The 17,544-nt window shown below is 41.7% G+C and overlaps 1 protein-coding gene across 2 annotated transcripts in view; it reads left to right on the forward strand.

Moving 5' to 3' along the window:
- The window catches only part of DIP2C (disco interacting protein 2 homolog C), a 348,741-nt gene that overhangs the window by 254,686 nt on the left and 76,511 nt on the right, over positions 1-17,544 (forward strand). For both annotated transcript variants that reach the window (XM_083378215.1, XM_083378214.1), the window contains exons 7-9: positions 11,988-12,119; positions 12,766-12,885; positions 13,840-14,037. In XM_083378215.1, the coding sequence (XP_083234341.1) occupies positions 11,988-12,119; positions 12,766-12,885; positions 13,840-14,037 (450 nt within the window). The remainder of the gene's footprint in view (positions 1-11,987; positions 12,120-12,765; positions 12,886-13,839; positions 14,038-17,544) is intronic.

Consider the following 17,544-nt stretch of genomic DNA (forward strand, 5'->3'; position numbering starts at 1 on the left):
TTTGGTTTTCTATTTTCTACAGTTCACAAAACTTCAGAATACAGTATTGCAGCTTTCTTAAACATATTATTTTAACATATTACTCTATTTTTACTTTGCAATTTGCCTTCCACTAGCATAATTAATTCTGAGTGACCCAATTTACAGATATTGATCTAGACGTTAGAAATCATGATGGTATTGGTATACAGTATATTGCCTGATAGCTCAGAGGAAAATGTGATTTAATTACGAAAATGGACATCAATTAATGATCATTATTTTAATGAAGATGATGATTCTTTGGTAATTGATAGACATTGGAAGTAAAATACAGAAAATGGCAATGTTTACAGAAGAAAGTACTTAGTCTTCAAAGCTAATGTTTGTATTCCTGAGCTGATAAATTTGGATTAAGAAACATTCTTCATTTAGCAGTTAGAATCAAAAAGAGGAAATTACAATCCATTGCAGTGCTTATTTTTGATAAGGAAAAGGTAATTACATTCTGTCCAGAATTTCAAAGTATAGTCAGAAATGGCAAGATTACAGCATGTAATTTCATTGACTCAGAAAAGTTGTCCTTTTCAAAATGGCAAAATGCATAACAACCATTATTGAAATTCAAACTTTTTGTCATATGAGTTTAAGTCTTTTTATTTAACACTAATAAAATTGCTCTTTTATTATTTGGGCTTCTAAAATAAATTGTAGAATGTGTGCATCTTTTGGACACAGGTTATCCATGTGTTATTCATTTATTAGATTACCTTTATCCAACATTTATTTCAGAAATGATGAAATAATGCACATATTTCTCATATGCACAAAACCTCTGCCACAGGGAAACACACAGCCAAAGGTTGCTTTGTGAATGATTTCAAAATGATTTCATTCTGGATATAATTCCTTAACAAGGTGCCTTCCAGATGTCCTGATTTTCAGTATTCATATCTGAACAGTTCTGGAATTAAGAAAATTGTATTATTTTGAGATTCAGCATGCCTGAGTGACTGAAGACTGTCTGCTTTCCATACCCAAACTGATCCCAAATTTATAGAACCAGCCATTTCTTGGAATAAAGAGCTGAAGTCCACATGTCTAAAAGAGACCTACTCTCCAAGTAATCTTCTAGAGAGAATTGAGCTTTTCTGAATTTTTTCATCGGAACTAAGAAAATGGAAGACTATTCACAATTTCATGTATAGTTTGCTTTTCATGTAACTCAACTGTTTTTTCCTGTTAGTTTTTATTTTAAAACCAAAATTTCCAACTGCCACTGCAGTTAGTATCTTTTTGTATTAACTGTTATGTATCCTGGTGCAGGCATCTGCATAGCAACAGCCACCAGGGGGAGTGGCCTGGACGGTTTTGGCGGGAAACCTAGTTTTAGCGGGAAACCTAGGGCCAACCCCATTGGCTGGCCACCTGCCTGGCTAGGTATATAAGGAGGCTAGATAGCCCTTGTTCTCCAGTACGCACCCCCGTCACAATAAAGAGCTGAACACATACTCTGGCTGGCGTCTCTTCCTTGCGTCGGACCCACTACATAACAGTGGCGACGAAGGTGGGATTCTGCCAACAGAAGAGCTGAAGTCACTAGGGGAACGCACTGCGTGCTGAAGGGAAAGAGGAACCTTTCCTTCTTCCCCAACGCGACCGCCAGCCACCGCGAGGGACCCGAGACCGGCTCTGGCCACCGCAACAAGCAACTGAACCGCACGCCACAGAACCAATGGAAGGGTGATGGCACGAACAGGGCAACCCCGCGAGTTCGACACCCACCACCCAGAAAAGTGGGCCCGATACCTGTCGCACGCTGAGCTGTATATGAGGTTCAACCAAATCTCGGAGGATGGCTCAAAGGCGGCAGCCCTGCTCTGCATAGGCGGACCCGCACTCCTCGAGGTCGCTGCAAACCTGTTTGCCCCGGGGGCCATCGAAACCGTCTCTTACTGGGACCTTGTCGCCAAGCTCAATGCAAACATCCGACCCCGTTTGTCCAAACTAGCTTCGAGGTTGCAGTTTGAGAAGAGGGACCAGCGTCCCGACGAGTCCGGGGCCGACTACATCGCCGCCCTGTGAGAAGCCGCCGTCGCCTGCAAGTTTTCAAACTTGGAGGAGCAGCTACACGACAGGTCCTGATCGCAGGAGCATCAGCAGAAGAGCTGCCAGGTAGACTGAGGGAGGTATCCAGGCTGTGCACTGCTGCCCTCAAACTGAAGAGGGAAAAGTGCAGCATTGGTGTTCCTTCCACTGAGTTTCTGGGATTCAGGGTAGATGCCAAGGGGATCCACCCCACAGAGTCCAAGGTAAGGGCAATCAAACTGGCACCCACACCCAAGGACAAGGCAGAGCTACAGGCATTCCTGAGCCTGCTCAACTTCTATCACACCTTCCTGCCCCACAAGGCAGCCATTGCAGAACCACTTCACAGGTTATTGGACAAGAAGGCAGCATGGGTCTGGACTTCCGTCCATGATCAAAGTTTCAGAGCTTTAAAAGCACTACTGTCTGACAAGTCCACAGTAACACACTTCATCGAAACAAAGCCACCTCGAGCCTAATGGGGCTCAAGTTCCAATAGCCTACTATTCCAGGACGCTGTCTGGAGCAGAGAGGAACTACGCCCAAATAGATAGGGAAGCCCTGGCAATCGTGGCAGGGATTAAGAAGTTCCACGAATATCTGTATGGCAGGGAGTTCACCGTCTACACAGACCACAAACCACTGCAAGGCCTGTTCACAACAGACAAGCAGACCCCCCCAAATATTATCTCCCAGAATGCTCCGGTGGTCCATCTTCCTTGCAGCTTACAATTGCAAGCTGGTGCACAAACCAGGGAAGGAGATGGGCCACGCAGACGGCCTAAGTAGGCTACCCATAGACACCACTGAACCAGACCTGGCACCAGCAACACAGATCCTAGCTCTGCAGGAACTACCAGAATGCCCAGTACATGCAAAGGACATTGCAACCAGCACAGCCTCTGATAACATCATGAGCAGGGTACACTCATGGGTTTGCACTGGGTGGCAGGACAAGTCCCCGGGGCCCGAATTCCAGGCCTACTTCGCCAGGCGACACGAGCTCTCCATGCACCGGGGTTGCCTCCTTTGGGGAAGCAGGGTCATCATTCCCACAGCAGTCCGGGCCAGGGTACTGGAATCCTTACATGAGGGACATCTGGGTGTGGTTAGGATGAAGGCACTGGCCAGAAGCTACCTCTGGTGGCCAGGGCTGGACAAGGACATTGAGGAATGGGTCAAGGCCTGTTACACATGCCAGAGATCCAGGCCAGAAATGCCCCACGCCCCAGTACACAGGTGGGAGGCCACACACACACCCTGGTCCCGCATTCACATCAACTATGCGGTGCCTTTCCAGGGCCAACTGTTCTTAGTGGTAGTGGACAGCCACTCTAAGTGGCTGGAGGTAGTCCCTGTTCCCAACATGACCTCAGCAAGGACAATCCAGGTACTCAGGGCCCTCTTTGCCACATACGGCCTCCCCGACGTAATTGTGTCTGATAACGGGCCTCAGTTTACCGCTAATGATTTCCAGGCGTTCTTGAAGGCCACCTCCGCGCCCTTCCACCCATCGACTAACGGGCAAGCTGAATGGATGGTAAGGACAACCAAGGACACACTCCGGTGCATCATCAGTGGGGACTGGCATCATAGACTGGCGAAATTTCTGCTCGCCCAACACACCACACCGTGCGTTGCCACCGGGAAGAGCCCAGCAGAACTACGATGGGGACGGCCCCTCCTCACCAAGCTTGACCATTTGCACCCAGACCGAGTAGCAGTGGAGATGGACAGGCCTGCATCACACAGGGTACTCAATGTGGGGGACCTGGTTTGGGCAAGGAACTACGGGGCAGGACATCCATGGATTCCGGGGATCGTGGTTGAAAAAACTGGGCCTCTCTCTTACATCATGGGGGTGGAGGGGGATCGCCACATAAGGTGACATATCGACCAGCTCAGAGGAAGGGTCCCTGAGTGCACCACCTACGGCCAACAGGATAGCCACACCCCAAGGGAGGCTAGACCATCTGGAAACGACTCAGAACCGGAACTAGAGGAGGACGGCCTCCTGCAACAGACTCTGCAGCAGTGGCAGGGCACCATAAGAGGCGGGAATCCGACGGCCGGACTCAACCCTGCACAGGGGCATCACGAGCCAGATGTTCCAGTTCAGGGTGAAGCCACACCCAGACGGTCCACCAGGCCCCACAGGACACCAGCATACTTAGCGGACTATGTTTGCAAGTGACCACCAACTTGCTGCATATGTATTAGCACACATTGTATATAGTTGTAGGATGGTTTTTCTCTAAGGGGGGAGGGGTGTTATGTATCCTGCATAGCAACAACCACCAGGGGGAGTGGCCTGGACGGTTTTGGTGGGAAACCTAGTTTCGGCGGGAAACCTAGGGCCAACCCCATTGGCTGGCCGCCTGCCTGGCTAGGTATATAAGGAGGCCAGGTAGCCCTTGTTCTCCAGTACGCACCCCCTTCACAATAAAGAGCTGAACACGTACTCCAGCTGGCGTCTCTTCCTTGCGTCGGACCCACTACATAACATTAACAAAACTAGAAGTTGAAATAATTTGACCCATGAATACACACAATATAGTAAGCCGTACTGGAAGACTTAATAAAGAACTCCTGGATTGTAGTTTCTGTGCAGCATGGATCTTAGCCACTTTTTGCAGTTGCTGGCCAGACAGTGCTTCCTGCTTTGTTTATTATATTAAAGGAAGAGACAGTTGCCAGCTAGTCCTAGGAAGACTGCAGGCACTCTATAGAGACAACAGAGCAAACCCTTCTGAAAGGTTGTTATTTTGAACCCATTCCTCTTTCCCTGGAGCCCTTATGGCTGCTTCACGAAAAACCTTGCCCTTCTCCCAAGCCCAGAGGACATGGCAGGACAGTGGTTCAGAATAAGCTCCTCAGAACCAAGCTTTGGATACAAATTATGGTTAAGGCGTCTGACTGTAGCCTGGATTTAGACACTAGGCTAAGTTAAATTGTATTGTATAAACTATTATATATCCATGAATCATTTTAGTAAGAATATATTCAAATTAAAATGTTTTTAAAATGTAGCCTAAAGTACAACATATTAATTGCCATTAGGGAACTGTACTTGGCTGACGCTTTATTTTGAATTTATATTAGAATGTCTCTGAAAGTGCCCCAAAATTTTACAAACCCACCACAGGCAGAGAAGACAAAATTCATGTTTACAGGTCCCAGGCTTGAAATTATATTATTGGCGTAGGTTTAGTTAAAAATCTTTCATTGCATGAACACACACACACACGTATGTATGTATTCATATGTACATACATATATGGATATGCATGTGTATATGTATATATGTGTCAAATGGTGGCGCATATATATATATATATATATATATATATATATATATATATATATATATATGCACCATCATTTGGCATAATTACTGCCAAATGATGGGCTTCCCTTGAGGACCACCCGGAGGCTCCAGCTGGTACAGAATGCAGCCGCGAGAGTTGTGTTGGGAGTCTCCCGATACTCCCATGTGACACCTCTGCTCCGTGAGCTGCATTGGTTGCCAGTTGTCTTCCGGGTGAGATTCAAGGTGCTAGTAATGGTGTTCAAAGCCCTCCATGGCATGGGGCCGGAGTACCTCAGGGAACATCTGCTGCCGGCATCAAGCTCCCTGCGCCCTGTGCGTTCCCACAGAGAGGGCCTCCTCAGGGTGCCACCGGTCAGAGAATGCTGTCTCGTGGCCCCCAGGGGGAGATCCTTCTCTGTGGGCGCCCCGGAGCTATGGAACCAGTTACCGGTTGAGCTCCGGACGGCGCCCGATCTGCGCTCCTTTCGCCGCGATCTGAAAACATACTTGTTCCAGCAAGCCGGCCTGGCATGAGGGGGATTGGTGGGGTTTTTTATCATTTTTATTGGGGTTTTTACTATGTATTAATTGTATTTTAATCGGGCATGCATTTAATTATCTTTTAATTTTTGTACATTTCTGTGTTTTATTCTTGCCCTGTACACCGCCCTGAGTCCTCAGGGAGAAGGGCGGTATAGAAATATTAATAAATTAAATTAAATTAAATTGTAATATGCATCAATCAATCTGGATAGCATTCGTTTTTCCATGCATGTGGTTATTTAACATTATCATTTAACTAGTGCCATTGATTAGAGTCAAGATGAGAGGACAGACTACTGTGTAGCCAAAGAGTATCAAAATTGTAATTCTAGTATGTGATTTAAAGTTGTATTATTTGACAATAGTGCCCAGTTTTGATCCTGTGGCAGATCCATGGTTGACTTTTTGTTGGAGAACAGCTGTTGAACTTGGAGGCTCATAGTGTGAATTTACTAAAAGGGACAGGACAATGGGGCAATACAAATTAATAATCTTCTGAAGGATCAGGCATTTTGAAGTTCTGCAGCTGTCACTATTCCTATATTTATTTCCAACATATGTTGACCAGAGTCATTTTTCTTCTGAAACAACTTAATTTTCCTTAATGGAACTGCTGAGCTTTTCTCAGCATGGTTTGGGGCTACTGTTCAATAAATTTTTTTTAAAAAAATATAGTTGTATGTGGTTATACCTTCTTAAAGCATACCCAGAATCTATAGTTTTAGTCTATCCATACATCTATAGATTTAGGTTCTCCATTTTCCATAGCATATAGCATTTTAATAACAGCAGCAGTGTGCAAATTAAATTCATCCTCAGGCACATTCTTGTGTTGCCCCAAAGCTAAAATGAACAAATATCAATGAGGAACTTTCACTTTAGAATATTCTTCCTGTTGTGTTATCACTGTGATAATAACTAAATTTTTAAAAAAGTAGTAGATGCTATGCTCAAAGCTATTTCATAGCTACTGGTGAAAATTAGTCATAGATTGGTTTATTCCATCATTTTCTATCAGAGGCAAATGGTAGTTCTAGTGAAACATGAGTCTAGAATTGGACACCTCCCTTATTTTTTTTCTCCCCCTCTCTTCCAAGCAAGAGCTGCAGGAAAGGAACAGATCCCTCTCAAGTCAACCTAAATAATTTTTTTAAAGAAGGCTTAAGAATTAGGGCCTCGGCATCCCTGAGAGCTTACTCTTAGGAGGAGAACCTAGAGTGGATGTCTGTAGCCCCCCCCCTTAAGAGTTTGTTCTGCACCTGGTGGGCAAGTGAGAAGGACCAGTCCAAGACAGATGACAATGTGGGTGTTGGTGGATAATAGGAGGAGTGGAATCTTGGTGCTGAGAGCTTGAGCTATAGCACCGTGGGGGCTTCTTCCCTCACCTGTCTCCCCAGGATGCCTGGGAGAATAAGAATGGCTGGAGGCTCTATGAGGAGACACCAGGGCAGAGGGGAACAATCATCTTGAGGAACATGGGGCAGGACAACACAGGAATGATGGGCATGGGATGCTATGGGAGCCAGAGAGCAGGCCCTTACAGGGGAAGGCATCCCAATGGCCTTCGAAGACCTTGCTCCCCAAGTCTCTGATTGTGAGACCTTGTTTCTGAATCTGGGCTCACAGGATCACTTGAGATTGTTACCAGTGTACAGCCTCCTTGCTGCATGGTGATTTCCCTTCCTGGTTTGATGGAGACTGTCTTGGAGCTGGCAGAGGAGTTCCCTAGACTTATGGTTCTGGAAGACTTCAATCTGCCATCCCTGGGTTCAATCTCAGAAGCAGCACACAAGTTCAAGACATTGACCCAACTCAGTCACACACCAGACATAATTTATTGTCAGAGCAATGGCAATGTGAGCTGGTGGGGAAATTTAACATTATCCTCCCTGCCATGGTCAGATCCTGCCTTGATGTCCTTGAGACTCTCCTATGTCACCCCTGTCCACAGGGAGACTGGACCCATTTGTGTTCCACCCCTTGGAAACTATGGGACCCAAATGGATTCTAGAGGGATGTGGGGGATATCTCAAGGATTTTGCTGCATGGCCCTGCTGAAGCCGTGGTAACCACCTGGAATCAAAGAGTGGCCAAGACTTTGGACAGAATCACACATGTGCAGCCTCTCTTGAGCCATCATTCCTGATGCTTCCTGTCATTCATAGAGGAGTTATGGGTTCTAAAAAGTGTTAATAAATGCCTAGAGCACTGCTGGAGGAAAACAATAAATGACTCTGACTGGACACAGACTGCTATTAAGGCCTATCTCAGGGCGGCAAGAGTGGCAAAACAGCATTGTATCTCTGCCCTTATTGTGTCTGCAGTGTCACCCAGTGGCCCTATTCTGGATCACTTGGTCCCTTCTGCAACAGGAGGGCTTGGATGATCATCTTCAGGGCTGTGCAGAGGAATTTGTTCAATACCTAATGGAAAATATCACTCAGACTCATTCCAGTTGGAACCCATGCCTGACACAGGTCCATTCAAGATGCCTGGGAAAGGACTTGCTTAGTCATCTGGGAACAGTTCGTCCTGTTAGATCTGAGGACGTAGACAGGGTCCTCAGTGCTGTCAGTGCAATCATCTAACAATTAGATCCTTGTCCCTCCTGGTTGGTGAAAGTTTCCAGGACAGTCACTAGAAGTTGGGTCCAGGCAAGAATGAGACCCACTTCTCACTGCAGGAGGGCACATTCCCAGCCCCTTTTAAGGGGAATTTGGTTTGCTCCCTCCTTAAATAAACATCACTGGATCCCACCTGTATGGACAATTTCTCTCCATTCTATATACAAAATGAAATTTTTGCAATTTTGGAAGATCCTGGATGAAACAGATTCCTTCCAGTCAGTTTTCAGGCACAATTATGGAATAGAAGCAGCACTGGTTGCACTTGTGGATGATCTATGGCAAGGGAAAGATGACCATGTGCATCTATCCTTGCTCTCTTTGACTTCTCAGCAGCCTTCAATACCATCAACCATCAACCTTTGGGTCAGCTGTGGGATCTGTGGCTGACTGGCAGTTTTATGCTGATTTGGTCCCTTTACCCAAGGCCATTGCCAATCGTTGTTGATGGGGAATGAGATCTAGTCCACAGCCACTCTTCTGCAGTGGACCAGAGGGCTTGGCTCTCTCCACTCCTTTAACATCTACTTGAAGCTGCTGGGTGAGATCGTTCATCATACAGCAAACAGCATTCATCATCATTCATATGGTGATGATACTCAACTTTGTATCTCTAGTGATTCTGCTGCTATCATTTCATGGTGCTTGGACGCTTAAATGAGCAACAATAGGCTTTGGCTGAACCCTTGCAAGACTTAACGACTCTGAGTGCAATCATGGAGCCAACTGAAAACTTTGGGGTTCTTTTGGACTCCTGCCCAAAGGAACAGATGGCAGTTGCAGCTAGGAGAACCTTTGCACAGCTCTGCACCAATTGCAGGCTTTCCTGGATCAGGAGTGCCCTTCGCACTCAGGTTGCAACAGGAACAGCAGTTTCAGAAGCAAGGTCTCACTACCGGAAACTTGGTGGCATGGCCTCTGAAGGCCAAAAGAGGCTTTTGAAGATAATTGCCAACAATCCTCCCCTCCCCTATAGCCTTGGTTGTGCCAAAACCTAAACCCACCCAGACTCATTTCCCTCCCTGGGGTAAGCCACGTCTCAGTATTGCTTGCTGTTCTCTAAAAAGATTGCAAGTAAGAAGGCCGTGCGACCAATCTTAAACAGCAGTGGCTGCTTAAGCAACATGCCCTTTGGCTCCCATTATATCCCATTTATACTACAAATAGTATTTAAAATGAAGTAAATGCTTTATTTTGGGTGTGTCCTCAAACTAAATACAGCTTTTTGTGAAGCAAAGCATAACTTCTGATGATTGGTACTACTTTTTGAATTTCGCAGTTTGAATTTCAAATAGGTTTTCTGACCTCTCTAAAGTTTTTTAGCATGACGTAGATTACTTCTTAAACTGGATTGAGAGGAATCTAGTTCCAGGAAATCAGTATTAAAAAGATAAATTGCTAAAGCAAGACCTTTCCTGGAAGTGTTGGATGCCATATGGAAATGGGAAGGTTATATCTGATTGTAGCAATGGTGTTCTAATGTTGCATCACAACATTGCATTTACTTTAGTGCCTTTTTAAGATATCTTATCCCTTTATGTGCAATTTCTGCCTGGGAATTGATAAGGGTTAGCACTAAATACAACAGCCTTAAAAATATTATCTTTCTTGGCGGACACTGAGCTTGGTGTCAATCAAGTTAAATAGAAAGAGGTGTTGACTAAAAAGTGATTCTCCCACAAACTCGGAGGCTTTTTCCTAACAGATCCTCTTGTAGTCCACCTACAGCTTTGCCAAGTTACAATCCCATTTCCTTCTGCCATATTCTCTGTTTATGTAGATGAACCAGAAAGAATTGCAAAGAGTAGGTGGATATTGCTTAACCCTGTTATATCTATCAAATGTCCTTTGGAATTTATTCCCCTTAAGGTGGCTTAGAAGAAAAATCAATTGCAGAAATGATTAACCACTTTTGAAGGCGAAGGCTTTCTCCTTTCCCATTTGGCTTCTCTCCCGTGTTTTTCTGTGCCATCAGCAGTGCTGGTAAATGGAGAACTTGCTGTGATTAGGTTACCCCAGAGATGGTTTCTATGTAACGATTTTACTACTTTGAGTGCTGTCATATTAAAGCTTCAGATGACAAAATAGATATTCCATTTACAAAAGCTGCTCCTTGATTAAACTCAATAACAATTATTCCTAATGGTTTCAGCTTGGCATAGCTCTTCTTGAGGGATGATGCTTTTGATCGCTGAGGCTTTCTTAAAGAAAACTTGTGAAGGCCTAAGATGGGTTACTCTCCTGCACAATAATCTCCGCTCCCTCAAAAATGTGTGATTTTACAAGAAGGAGTGTGTAAAATTGGTGTAACAGTACAAATTGAAGAGAGACAGAGAACAAAAATAAATGTCGGAAACATGTTAAGCTACAGTACAGAGTTGTGAAAGGAAAGATTAACTTGAGGATTGTCTGCTGATGTCAGAATGCTGGCAATTGATTCAGAGTTGCCTCTGCAAATGCAAGATGTATAGTGGAGCAGAAATGATGTAGGAACTATCTCTGGAAATGGGGACATAGCAAATTGCTATGTTTCTAATCAGTTTACTAATCAGGCCACTTACCTTTTGGATAATTTTAACAAGATTTTTGTATCGACCCAGTGCTTAATGCTATTTTAAAAACCACAAACTCTAAAAATGGCTGTAGAATACAGTGTGGAGCTTAGTTCTTTCCATATCTATGTGGAAAGTATCTCCAGTGATTTATATTTGTTCCCACATGTGTGTACTTGGGCAAAACAGCAATTAAGACACTAGTCTTGTCTGCTAGAAAAAGACGAATGCAATAGAGACTCAAGGGCCATGCGATTGGATGAGGTCCCATTACTCGCCCCAGCTATTGCCCATCTAGCAGTTAGAAAGCATGCAAATGCGAGTAGTTAAATAGGTACCACTTCAGTGAGAAAGTTTGCTGTGTTCCTTATTTTCATAGTGGCTACATGATAATGGAAACGTCTCTCAGACAATGTAGGCAAAGAATCAGAGATGAGTACCAGCCCTTGAGTTGGTCATGACTGGACATGGAAAACCCTTAAACCTTTTTAACTATGTGTACTTAAGCATGCAACATGTAGTTAATGTAAAGTGCTAGTTTGCAGAATAGGAAAATAAGAATTCTAAGTGTTCCATGTGCCTTGGTTTATAGTTGTGTCAGCCACTTATTTATTTATTTATTTACTTCACCACAGAAGGGTCTTCGGACAATGCTGGCGTCCTCGGCTAGAAAACAGAGATGAACACTGCCTCCTAGAATACACTTGGACAGGGGAAACCTTTTATTTTTTTTCAAAATAATTTTTTGTGGGTTAAATTAAAACTCCTCAATTCTAAAATTGAATGAAAGACTATTTTTAAAGTGGGGGCTTTCATGGAAGAAAGTGTACAGTCCAAAAATATTATTCAAAAAATCCTGAATAAATTAATTGGACTTTTTTTCCTTTTCAGAAAATCATTCTGCCCCTCCAGATGTTACAACTTACACCTCCGAACACTCAATACAAGTAGAAAGACCACAAGGTTCAACATCAAGAGCGGCTCCAAAATATGGAAATGCTGAACTTATGGAAACTGGTGATGGTATGTCTAGTAAAAGGGAAGAAGGTAGGCATAGACTCCAGAAAGGAAAGTTTGGCCAGGTAGACAGTGTAGCAGAGGTATTCTTGTTCATTAATATGTATGGGGAAAAAGGCATTGATTAATTAATTGAAGTTTAAAAACTCTTAATTAGCAAGAATTTAAACTTCTGCATGAATGACGACTAGGAAAGTCAAGAAAAAATAAGATTCAGGTGTTTTGTATCCGTGTAGGTTCAAGTAGGATAACCGGTAGCTCCAGAAGTATCCAGAAGAATGAGCCATGGAAGTAAAGTATTAGAATTTTACATAACAGGTCTTGCTTGTTCTAAGCCTATTTGAAGTGATGTTTTTCTTAAAAAGTTGGGACTTCTCCTAGCTATTCTGCTTGAGAAGGGCATTCATTTATCTGTTTAATCACAGTGAAGTTTAACTGGAGGGTTCTTACCAACTTTTGATGGTTATTTGCCATATTGGACAGAGATTTTTCAAAGTGTCTCTGTGGGAGTATCAAGCTGCTTCCAGTATGCCATTATTTAATCTGATTCTTAAAGCCTGAATTCAGTCAGATTGGTATGCTTTTGTTCTCTACCTAGAATTGGTAGACATAATCAGTCCTTCAATGCTTTCAATGATTTATTTTCCTGCAGGAGTTCCAGTAAGCAGCAGAGTATCCGCAAAAATTCAGCAACTGGTCAATACTCTAAAACGACCCAAGCGTCCACCACTACGAGAGTTCTTTGTGGATGATTTTGAAGAACTATTAGAAGGTAACACAGTTTGACTTCCATGCATGTATTTTGGGTGGGCCTGATAAAATTATTCATTTCTTGTGCCAGAAGAAAAAATCCCCAGTAAAATTTACTCGGATTCTGTATTTAGTTCTGGCGCCCTGGTAATGCTGTGGTTAAAATGGAGTAATGCAGGCAAACTCTGCCCACAGTCTGGAATTCAATCCTGACAGTGCTCAAGTTAATTCATCTTTCCATTTTTCCTTTAAAATGAGGCTCCAAGTTGTTGGGGGCAATATGCAAATTATTCCTTTACATTGGAAACCCCCCAGAGAATGCTGTAGAGTGCTATGGGGCAGAATGGAAGCCTAAATGCTATTGCTGTTGTATTTGATGATATAGTTACAAAGAGCTTCATTGTCCTATGAAATGGTGCATATAATTAATAACTGCTACTCACTTCCTTTGTTTAGATTAGTTGGGAAAGAGCATGATTCACTATTATTTTTGTAAACTACATTCTTTAACCATATTACATGGCTACCAGCTTGAACATCTGGATATCTATGAAGGATCTTGAGGGACAAATTGACTTCCAAATTGAGAAAGTCATGATTATTGTAAATATTAAAATGGAAGAAGAAACATGATTGAGAAAGGGCTTTCCAACAGTATGTCCCCTAAAATCCAATCATTATTTATTCCAACATCTCAAATAGGCCAGATAGACCAGTAGGATTATAAGCTTTCTTCAACATGGGTATCTCCAGATTTATGGATTTCAACACCCAATATTCTTGGTGAATTCTGGGAGTTGATGTCCACACATGTGAACACTGCACCAATTGGAGAAGATTACTATGCAGAACGTTCTGAAATCAAATTCAACATTTCTCTTCTTTTCAGGTGATCTTTCAAAAGTAAATGTTTAGTTCTCTTTCTCTTTAGTTTAGTGCAGAATTAAATGAAGTAACACCCTCTCACATTTGTAAGTTCAACAACCAGATCCAAACCAACCAAAGCCAGAAGGAGCTCAGATGTTGGCGATGCGTGGGGAACAGCTGGGCGTGGTTACGAATTGGCCTCCTTCACTTGAAGCAGCACTGCAACGATGGGGAACAATTTCTCCCAAAGCTCCTTGTTTAACCACTATGGATACCAATGGAAAACCACTATATATTCTCACTTACGGTCAGCAGTCTTTTTTTCCCCTTTTTGAGAAAAGTAATACAATAGAATTCTGAAAATCATCTTGTGTTTTTAATTGTTAAATATTAATAGTTTGAAAGCATGCAAATGCGAGTAAATAGGTACCACGTCAGCATGAAGGTAATGGTGTTGTGTGCATCTTGGTGTTTAATCATGCTGGCCATGTCTTTGGAAACCACAGCCTTCCTCAACTAAGAAATGGACAGGAGCTCTGCCCCTTAGAATTGGACACAACTGAACAGGAAAAATCTTTATTTTTACCTTTAGATATGATTATTTCTTAAAGGGTCCCTTCTCCCAGGATAAATTATTAGCATTCAGCTTGACTGAAATGGAGCCAGCTTGAAGAGTATATTTAATAGAGAAGGTTATAATTAAATGGAAAAGTTCATGTTTGAAATAAATAGTGGTAGCTCAGTACTCATCATTAATTGGTTCTGGTAGATGCAATGAGTAAATAATGAGTATCAAACAGATTTTTTCCCATTAGGAATAATATAGTGAATCACAAGGCAGCCAACACCAACAAATTTTAATTTGTGCATTGAGTACCAAACAAATGAGTACTGAGACATGAGTATTTTCATGTCAAAATGTGTTGAGTACCAAATTCGATGAGTTTCAGTTGAATACCAAAGTAGTTAAACATGAAAATTCATACAGTGCTGAGTGATCTTCATTTGTAGCAAAAACAGGAATAAAAGTCATGAGAGCCACGTAGAGTTGATAGCATTCAGCAGAAATAATAGTTTGGATCAATATTGGCAATTCCTTACATCTTGAAGAGGCTTTTTTTCTCGTATTAATTTTTCTTTCAAGTACAAAAATACTCTGAATATTTTTCATTCCTGAAGTTACAGAAACATCTTATGCATGTAGCATTAATAGCATTCCCCCCCACCCCTGGAAAAATAGTCAGTTTCACATCACAGCTGTCCTTGCATTCTTGAAGAAGAGAGTTTGTATGTGGATATTCACCAGATAATATTTTCTGTTTATATATTTCAATTCAGAATTTAAGGGGACCATTTTGCACCAGTCCTAAAATAATTTCTCTCTACATAGTGTATGTTCCATCATTCTCAGTCTGAGACGCACACCTACACATTCTGGTTGTGCAGCAGCCCATGAATTCAAGGGCCTCCATGCTGTCAAGTGGGAGTGGTGCAGAGTGATTCAGATTAAAACAACCCACCCACCTTTCAGTGCCTTTTGATATCAGTGGGATATACTTGCATACAATGCTGTCTTATAATATCTATTTCTGTACATTGTTAAGCATATGAAAAGCACTCAATTATTGCAGTGTATAAGCTGTGTGAAGTATATTGTGATGCTGAAAAAATGTACAATTATTTGCAGCTGGTTTTTGTCAAATTCTGAACTGATAAGCATAAATTTGGTAAGACTATTCTGGTTTGCTGTGGCTAAGTTGGTGGTGTGTGGTGCTAAAAATCCTAATGTTCATGATAATAATCCTGATTTTGTGGTTTTCTTTGCTGTTGGCATACTTCTCTGCCACAAGTTGACAGCTTTTACACCTAATGTATTCATGACTAATGGAGCAAAAACCTGGAAAGAAAATTGCCAAGTTTTATAGAAGTATCTATACCCATGCTATCGAATGTCCCCTTTCCCTGCTCATAGTTATTAATTAAACACATTTATCCAGGGATGTGTGTAATGGATTTTAAATTAATGTTTCTAATGGAATCTTCTGCATATGGTAGTAAAACTATATCCATTTCAGAAATTATTTGGAAGAAATGCTTTGGACTTCACATCAAAACATGGAAAAAGTCAGGTTTATTTCTGGAAACAAAAACATAGTAAATCGTGGTCACGTGATAGACAAATGCTGCAACCAGTCATTTTTGAAGTGCCTAAATGTGCTGTTGTGACTGTTGGGGAGGTGCCACTATTGAAACTCTAGAACTGGGTAATAAGTGTCTTTGCAGTGTTCATTCTAACTGAATGATCACTGAGTAACCAATAATTAAGCAAATACTACCTCTAATCTATATTTTGAATTTGCACATTGAATTTAAAATATTATTTGCCAAAAACAAAAACTAAGGTCAAAATTAACTACATGCAGCAACTTGTACAACTGCAGCCATCAACTACCAGCATCCATGGAAGATCAAAAAGGGCAAGATAACAGATGGAGCATTACATGCAATTTTTAAAAACTGTGCAAAATCACCAGAAATCTTACACAATTGCTGAAATCTCATGAAATTTAACGTGTCTGCCCTGTGGACTCTTTCCTGAAGTTTTATGAAAATTCAGGCACTTTTTAAAAAATGTTTTAAATGTTTAATTCTGCTAATTGATTGACCATCTTTTGGGATCACAGATACCACAAAGCCATTGCTCCCCTTATGTTGAGCCATCGTATTGCCATGAAATATGTTTTGTGTAAAGCTGATTGTTTGTCTTTTGATATACTTTCCTTGAATGTATTTCTGTCTACGCTTACATCACTATCTATATTTTAATTGAATCAGTGGGATTCAAAATGAATTGCTCTCTCATTTGTTTCCAGATTCCTTGCTTGCAAGCACTTGATTTTCATTTTATATTGTTTGTCATATGCTCTGCCATTAATTACTGCAAATAAAAGGTTTCATTTAGATTGCAGTTACGGAGAAATACAATAGTTTTTTTTTCATTTGCTTATCTGAACTTTCATAATTGGCTTAAAGTCGCTACAGGTGACCAATGGCTTGGTTATAGCCTTCTTTGAATTTGAGCCAAACATTACCAGCACTCAAAATGGTCTGGACACAACTGATCGAAAACATTTTCCTCTGTGTTAAGCCACACTTATATGCAACTTGTAGTATAGTTTGTTCAGAAAAAGTCGACATTGATTGTGCCCTATTTAAGTAGCCATGGAACTGTCAGGATAAACATTTCAAAGAACAAAAATCAACTTTCCTAGGCATCTTGAAACAGATCTGACTTGTACGTTCTGACAAGACAGCAGCTACTAGTTGCATACTGTAATTCCAAGGGAAACCACTTCTGAACTCTTGTTAAAAGATAGAAGTATGGTCATAATATGGTTCATCAATTTTTACTGATTGAGTGGAGAATGGTTCTTTGCTTAGAGTTTTATTTAACAAGGTAGACTTGTGCAAGTTTGGGGAAGGATTTGGACAAGATCCAACAAGGCAGATTACCTTTTGGATCTGTTTCTAATGTTCCTTTGAACTTCCAATATATTGCATAGAACTCTATATAGCCAGTGATGCATTTTCTTAATTTGGAGGATTTCTCTGCTATCATTCTGCATTATGTAAATGTGAGCTTCCAAATATAGAATCATAAAATTCTATAAACGTAAATTAAGTAAATCTGGTTTTCAAATTTGAATATCCAGTCAGTTACTTGTACTGTGAAATTAAAATTAGAATAAAGGAAGAAATATTTGATGGTTCTGAGTTAGGGCAGTCAGAGCCAACTTTGATTTTAAACAATAAG

Source organism: Vipera ursinii, assembly GCF_947247035.1.
Source record: "Vipera ursinii genome assembly, chromosome: Z".
NCBI lineage: Eukaryota > Metazoa > Chordata > Lepidosauria > Squamata > Viperidae > Vipera > Vipera ursinii.